Source organism: Galleria mellonella, unplaced genomic scaffold (assembly GCF_026898425.1).
Source record: "Galleria mellonella isolate WM207_F2 unplaced genomic scaffold, CSIRO_AGI_GalMel_v1 utg172, whole genome shotgun sequence".
Classification (NCBI taxonomy): domain Eukaryota; kingdom Metazoa; phylum Arthropoda; class Insecta; order Lepidoptera; family Pyralidae; genus Galleria; species Galleria mellonella.
In genome coordinates, this window is record NW_026442015.1 from 533,098 (window position 1) to 541,544 (window position 8,447).

General features: G+C 32.1%; 1 protein-coding gene across 2 annotated transcripts in view; it reads left to right on the forward strand.

Moving 5' to 3' along the window:
• Positions 1 to 7,134, forward strand: part of LOC113514207 (aminopeptidase N-like) — a 32,068-nt gene extending 24,934 nt beyond the window's left edge. For both annotated transcript variants that reach the window (XM_052893122.1, XM_052893123.1), the window contains exons 11-18: positions 928 to 1,129; positions 1,533 to 1,692; positions 1,948 to 2,164; positions 2,330 to 2,439; positions 2,784 to 2,951; positions 3,199 to 3,342; positions 4,071 to 4,152; positions 5,127 to 7,134. In XM_052893122.1, the coding sequence (XP_052749082.1) occupies positions 928 to 1,129; positions 1,533 to 1,692; positions 1,948 to 2,164; positions 2,330 to 2,439; positions 2,784 to 2,951; positions 3,199 to 3,342; positions 4,071 to 4,152; positions 5,127 to 5,276 (1,233 nt within the window). In that variant the 3' untranslated portion in view covers positions 5,277 to 7,134. The remainder of the gene's footprint in view (positions 1 to 927; positions 1,130 to 1,532; positions 1,693 to 1,947; positions 2,165 to 2,329; positions 2,440 to 2,783; positions 2,952 to 3,198; positions 3,343 to 4,070; positions 4,153 to 5,126) is intronic.
• The last annotated feature ends 1,313 nt before the right edge of the window (positions 7,135 to 8,447 follow it).

Below are 8,447 nucleotides of genomic sequence, written 5' to 3' on the forward strand. Positions count from 1 at the left end.
CCCCCTTGAGGGGTTTTATAGTAGTTGCCCCGTTTAGCGGGTTTGCCACAGGCTTTAGTAATATTTTTAGAGAAACGCTGCTGCTCATCTTTTGACCATTAAATTCCTTTAGTCGCCTCTTACGTCCCTTACGAGAAAGCTCAATCTATGCTGGGACCATACGATATTTGAGTAATTGTCATAAATTATGGGTTATGAGTCACGTTTCAATGGTTGATCATAGTTTGAATCATAGGGTCTGGATCGCATAAAACAGGTTTTTTTTTAATACAACTCAGTGTCTATATTAGAGGTAATGTTTCTATTTTTACATATATAAATGTTGACATGAGTTATTACGTGTTGGAAAACATATAACTGTGATCCGGAAAACTTACAATCGAATTTTATTTTCATATTTGGATTATATAGATTTGCAATCCCGCAGTCAACACAAATACAGTGTGATCCTACATATACATCTACAATAGATTTAACTCATACCGAGTGTTCTCAACTCATTTCGCGCGGGATTTACAGGATTAATGTGGGAATTTTGCAGGTCCCAATGACATGCACAAAATTATGTTATCTGTTATGTCCATGGCTCATGTCTATAGACGACGGTTACCATTCTCCAACAGGTGGGCCGTCAACTTGTTTGCCATTCTATGTAGTATAAAAAAAAATTGCTGAAATGCGGAAATGCGGAATCCAGCGTTGCAAACCATGGTATTGTTGTGTTTTATATGCCAAGCAACAATAAACCGTCGTCCGATAAATTTCTTCCATCTAAACATTTTATTATTGTCAAAAAAAAAAGATCAAATTAAAAATTAATTAGTAATGAAGTTTTTATAGAGAGGTATTATCGTCTATTCGAAAGTTTTCCTTTCTTTATGAACTTTGTACTTTTTCAACTTCTATGTAATTTTTTTGTTGATACAGAAACGCTATCTAGCTCTAAATTCTCGATCACCAACAACATCGTCGTGGTGGGTGCCGCTCCGTGTACTATGCGCAAGCGACGCGCAAGATTCCAACGAGCCGATAGAATGGCTCGCCGCCAACGAGGGGGTTACAACCGAGCACAGGTTCGAGCATGGCGCCGATCCCGACGAATGGGTACTGTTCAATGCTGACATGATAGGTAAATATCCGTAAACTAGTTTGCGTCAAAAATTAAAACCAAATCTAGATAAAGTTTCGGGCAGCTTTATAGTTATCAGTTATCTTCGCAATGTTTTGATTGATGTTGTTTTCATCTATGAAGGGGGTTTCCCTAAAGATTGAGTGTTATATATATATGCCTGTTTCTCATGTTAGAGAAGGCACTCGACTTTCTTGTTCAGTAAAAAGTCTTACTGCTCATGTCTATAGGCGACGGTTACGACTTTCCATCAGATGGGCCGTCAGCTTGTTTGCCATTCTAAGTTGTATAAAAAAAAACTTATGCTCAGGTGTATTGCTTATATCGAACTATTTGTGTTCGAAACTTACTTATTTAAAATGGCTGTCTAAATAAACCATCTATCAACTTTTGTTTACTGCAGCTCCTTACCGAGTGAACTACGATAAGGGAAATTGGGAGCTCCTTATCGCGGCGCTGAACAGCAAGCATACATCCGTCCCAGTATTGGCTAGAGTGCAACTTCTGTCTGATGCGTTTGCGCTTGCCTGGACCAACCAGCTGGATTACAACATTGCATTGCAGTAAGGAATCTTTAATATTTACCACCATATAATCTATTGGATTCGACCCATACATTACTGTTGATAATTTAAACGACTTTGTATATGATTTATCGAATCCTGAACTGAGTTGTTGATTCATTTAATGGAAAGAGTAATCGTTACCTATAGACATAAATGGTTTCAAAGATTACAAGCGATAACATTCCTGAAAACTAAGATTTGTACTAGAATTTCAATGATGGAATGCAAATAAATATTAACAATATATTTCAGATTGGCAAACTACCTTAAGCGGGAATCTGAGTATCTTCCCCTTTCGACCGGATTAAAAGCCCTCGCTAAGATTGAAAACGTCATAAAACGCACACCGGATTACGGCGCCTTCCAGAAGTTTGTGAGGAAATTGATCGGCGAGACCTATTTTAAAGCCGGGGGCTTGGCTACTAAGAAAATAATCAATGGAGATGATTTAAATAGTGTCAAATTACAGGTGAGTATGTTTGTTTGTAATTAACTGAGTATTTTGTCCATGGGAGACCCAGTGCTATACGGGATCGATATACGTTTAATTGTAGGAAACAAGAAAATTACAAAAATGTTGTGTACTATCATTCTATCTAATTGATTTAATTATAATAATTTTATATTATTTTAGACGGCAACGAGCGCTTGGGCCTGTCGTATGAAGGTTCCTGGTTGTGAAGAAAATGCAATAGAACTTTTCCGTAGCTGGATGGAGACTGATAACCCTGATGAGAACAACCCGTGAGTTTATTTTAAATACTTATAATTTTTTATACATTTATATAATTTCAGGTATTAAAATGGCAACATTTGCTCATTTGTTTGTATGTGTATAAGGCCTACTTTGCCAAAAACTATATAAGACGTTACATGTTTACCTAACCATCTCATGCCAGCAGCTAATATTAAAAATGTAAAAGTGAGTTTGTTTTTTACTCCATGGCGCCCTGGCGATTCAATTATGATAGATAACAGCAATTTCCACCTGAAAATTGCTAACTGTTATCTATAGGCATAAACAGTAGTGTGGACTTTTTAGAAAACGCTGTGACGCTTATTGTTTTTGTTATTTGTTTCCACGTCAGTATCCCGTTGGACCTGCGGCGCACGGTGTACTGCGTGGCGGTGTCCCGCGGCAGCGTGCTTCAGTGGCGGTTCGTGCTCGCGCGCAAGCAGCGCGCCAACGTGGCGGCCGCGCGCGATGCGCTGCTGCACGCGCTCACCTGCACGCGCGAGGTGTGGATCCTCACACAGTGAGTACCGCCCATCATCTCTATTTTATTATCTTTTACTACGTAAATTAATTTTCTGCTAAATTCTGCAGATACAAATTTAAACTTCGTAATGAAACTTGTTTTAATGAAAGATAAGCTAAAATATAATACAATGCTCCCGAGTAGTAAGTATATGATATAAATAAGTAATTGATTTTTTTATTTGTCCTAATAAGATCCGATGTCGCAAAATATTATGAGTAAGTGGATAAACCATTGTCAACAGATATTTAGAGTGGGCTATAACGGACGAGACGGAGGTGCGTCGTCAGGACGCGGCGGCAGTCATCGTTTCAGTTACACACTCTACAGTCGGATACTATGTGGCTAGAGAGTTTATATACAATCGTATACAGGACATTTACAATGCGTAAGTTATTTTCACACAATACAATACTTACAAAACTGTTACAACTGAAATTTTATTAGAAGGAAAGTGTACAAAAGCTATCGGTGATATCCTGGGTATTGCTGTTTCACTTTCACAGCTGGTTTGATTAGTGGAATATGACAGGGAAATTACTGGTAGAGACGTATAAAATTTCAATTCCCCATTATATATCGCAGGTAAGGTAACCACTCCACTGTGATCTGTTAAAAAAAAACACCTCAGTCCTCAGGAATAGCAATACATGAACGATGTTACTGTTCACTCTATGATATCTATGGTACTAATCATGTTATCATGTTGTCGTTGACGGTTATCACTACATACAGATACATCAGATGGTCCGTCAGCAAGTTGACTATTCCAAGTTATATAAAAAAGGTTTACTAGTAAGTTCCATCTTATATATTAGAGCACAAATTAGTGACTTTTACCGCACAGTCAATCTATTTCTTAAGGTCCTTCGTGTTGGTTGAATAGAGCAAACATAAAGCATAAATAAGCAAGCATAAAAGAAACCAGGATCGAAAATAGTTATTTTATTCATAATAGCGAAAAATTTTTTTTTATCAAGTTTGCCTGGTTCATACCGCTCGTATTAGTTCATACCATATATTTTTGAGTTTCGCCATTTGGTAATAACTCAATAAATTACCTAGATATCATTATTATATTAAAATGATTTGCTTACAATTGATGTAATGTAACAGATTCAACAGCGAGGGACGTCGCTTAGGTGGCATCATCAAAGCGCTGTTAGAACAATTTACAACCCAGAGGGAACTTGACGAGGTAATAGCTAATTACTAATTTATAATTATGAAATAATGTATATATAATCCCTTTTGAATATGGTTGATCGCAGAAGCTCTTCATACCTATATATAGATAATGATATCCTATTAATATTATAAATGCGAAAGTTTATAAATATGGATACATGAATGGATGTTGTTCTTTTGCGCAAAAACTACTGAAAAGATTGGAATGAAATTAGTTTCACGGGTGGGTTACATTAAGATATAACCCACCTATATGAGTCAAGTTATAAGATTTAGCACATAGGATAATTTTTATACTGATTCTACTATTTATTTTTTGATATATCTTACTACTGTTACCTTAAATATTCCAGGATTATGTTAATTATTTGTTGGATGTAGGTATATGACCGTGTAGTTCCGGCATAGAATAGGCCACCCCTTTTTATCCCGTGGGTGTCGTAAGAGCCGACTAAGGAAGGGTGAGGGATGGGCAGCAGCGTTCCTATTAAAACATCTTTAAAGCCTAACTGCGGTTACCAATCCGCTTGTCAAGCGTGACAACTACTGGCAAAACCCCCCAAGGGAGAGATTGCCACTGCTGATGTTCAGCAGTAGACAGTTAAAGGTTGATATGATGATGTAGGTATAAGCACAGACACAAGCACCAATTGTCTTTATATTTATATACGATGTAGTTGAACTGAGAAACAATGTTTACTCTTTACTTCTCAAGTTGGACCGAACAATACACATTTAAAAAATGCCATTAAAATCGGTTGGGCAGTTTTGGAGATTCGCGTAAATAAAAATCGTGACACGGGAACTATTGTATAAGTACATTTGTACTTATTTATACACTTTTTGTGATTACCAGTATCTGTAATTTAAAATATTTCTTGAAAAAAAATTCTAACCATATTTTCTTATGGATACAATGATTAAACGTGATGGAAATATTTTAATTCATCTTCTGACTTTAAACTAAATAATCTTCTCTCATAGTTCTTGAAATGGCGTGAGAATAACAGCAAATACCTAGAGGATGCCAAACTGTCTGTGAACCAAGCGATAGAGAAGGCGACAGTAAACATTGCGTGGCTGAACAAGAATAGAAGATCTGTCGTTGAAAGACTACGGGAGTTATCTAAGTAATAAAATTAATAATCTGGTATCTGAAGGTACAGGGAACTAAATGGACCTAATCATGACAAGGAATTGTGCGTTATAAAATCCATACTAATAACGTGATAATAAAACGTATTTTTATGTGTTAGAGCAGTTATTGTTTTTAGATATCAAAGAAAATTATATCTGTTCTGTGTGTTTCACCTGGATATGTACATATTATAAGTTACCTGGATTATTAACGCATGCAACCGCATTACTTTGTTATTTCTCATCAAATAGACAGAACGTAATTTTGCCTAAGCCCTTAATTAGCATTTTTATGCTTAGGACATTATATATGTATATATTTTTTACTATTAAAATAGCTGAAAATTAATTTAAGTAAAAAAATATACTAAAATGATGCCTTATTTATTATGCAGGTTTTCTTTTCAGATAACGTCCATTTAGATCTCGTAGTTACTTTGTAATTTGCTTTTTGTTGTATTATTAATAGCTGAATTTTCCATAGTAAAAGTAGATAGTGCTTAAGTCATATTGCAATATCGAATTTTGGTTTTCAAACTAACAAATGAACTAAATTGTCACGATTAAAATGTCTGCTTTTGTAGTATTTTAACTACATAGAAAATAAAAAATACGTTCAAAATTAAATTGTGTTTTGGCAAATTATTTTATTAACCGACACGTTGACGCGAGTGTTTTTGTAACAAACAAAGATATCTTAACCATTTGCTTAATTTTAAAATTTTACATATTTATACTTACTTCAAAAAGAGTAGGTACTAGAAATATTCTCTTTAATGCAGTAAGAAGAAGTATTTTTAGTCCTTTAGTATTTATAATTATTTAGTTAAGTAGTAAGTATAGTTTCATAGAATATAAATAAAATTTGGCACATGTTTTGCAAAAATACACAAATATATAGCTTTATGCATTTATCAATGAAAAGACAACAGGTTTGTCAATTATAATAAAAGTAGATAAAATGTAAATAATTGTTTTTCTGACAACTTTGTATTTTAGGCTTATTAACAGGTAAGTATATTTTACTGCAAATAAATATGCAACACAAATATAATTGTTTATAGCTTCATTAAAATATCAATTTAATAATTTGTCTATAAATTGTTTAGATACCTTACAAATCCACTACAATTTATAAAAAATCATATTATAAATATATAACAGGGAAACATATAGACTTCTACTCAATTAAAATGTCAAAATATATTTAAAAAGTTTATTATTTTAACCTTTAATATACATATATATGATTATGATCTCTTAATATTTTTTATTTGTTTTAAATATATTATATAGCACAGGCGCAGATATTACTATTGTACATAACGTGAACTTTAAATATCTTATGAGGAAAGACTCGTATCTGGAACTTTAATGTGTTTTGGGTATGAATTTCAGTTTATATGTTCACATAATAAACAAGAGCCAAGTTTTCGTTTTTGCCCACAAATATGAGTAATTGAATGTGGAAAACATTCGGTATATTATATATGGTATTAGATTGTTAGATGTTTAAACCTAATAATAAGCCTAAAATAATTTATATTTACCCTGTGACTATTAAGTAATGTTTGTATTGTAAAATTCATGTGGACCACTCTTGTAGGTAAATATTGTAATTAGTTTAAAAATATTGACTTTTAAAATTGACATGTACTTAGAAAATAATGAATACGTAGCTAGTAATCACTATTCTGTATTTAATAGCACACAACTTTAAATAACTTCAGTAATAGCTAAATAATATGTTGATCGCAAATGTAGAGTATTAGTCATCTAATCACATCAACTAATTCGTATAAATTTAATATGGCAGCTTCTTAATTCAATCTTTAATAAATATACTATAGTAGTATCTTAGTATTTGTATTATTAATAATACCTTACAAAATTACCTCTATTTTTGTTTCATAAATATAGTTACCACGTGGAGTCACCTGTTTCGCCGTGGCGTGGACGGCCTCTCTTGATATCATCAATATTCGCTATACATAATATTTCAAGTGTACATTAAAATTTATCACTCGTGAATAACTATATCCTTAGAATATATAATACCGAACCCGAAAAATATAATTAATATATTTTGTAATATCCATGCCATAATGGGGTGTGTATTATTGCGAAATAAATATAAAAAATGTAGAAGAAATATCTAGTGTACGAGTATATTGAATATTTATCGCGCAGAAATACATTTATAAATAGATTATTTTATAATACTTATATATATATATATATATATATATATATATATATATATATATATATATATATATTTGAATTATCGAGTCCAAGAAGAATAATTCTTTTATAATATTGAAGTTATAAGGCTGTGTGTTAAAATATATAATGTGGAATTATAAGAGAAGTCGTATGGTTAAATACTAATTCTCAAATTTATATTTACTATGTTATCGATCTAATTTGGTTTACATCAGTTTTGTTTTTTTTTTTATTATCATTAATGCAGAAACTATTTATTATAATTATTATTTACCTACTTTTTTTCGTAGAAAATTTGTTAAATTATTCAATTCTGTAATAATTTGTTACCTCAGCCCCTTACCTACTTTTTCAAATGTAACATTATAAACAACAAAAATAAGTAGTAATTCATCTAAATAGCTAAGTTTCATTTTGAATAGGTGTATTAGAATTATTTTGATATTATTTTTGTATACTTACTTACCTAATTTTTAACCACTTACATTTGAAGCACCCAAAAAAGTTAGTCTTGAAATGGTTTAGAATATTGTTGCTTATTTTTTTATTTAATCTTTAATAAATTGTAAAACTATGCACAAATATATGTTTTTTACCATTTCAAGATTTTCTTTTGATAAAGCTGATAAATATATTTATGAAGCACTTGTTACCAGATCAATAATAAAAATGTAGTAATTATCTTGTTTTTGTTTTTTTTTTTTTGCTAGAACCTAACTAATAGCGTAAATAGGAAAATGTGATTGTTGATTGAAGTAGTGGAGAAGTTTCCATAATTTTTCTTTTCGTTAATTATGAAAATTTAAGTAGAGATAAACAAATATCTGAAGTACCCATAAAATATCTCTATAAATGAAAAAAATTATAGAATTTCAAAGTTCCTCTTTGAAAAATAATTTCGTTCGGCAACTCAGCTTATGACGTCACTTCAACTGTTTCATG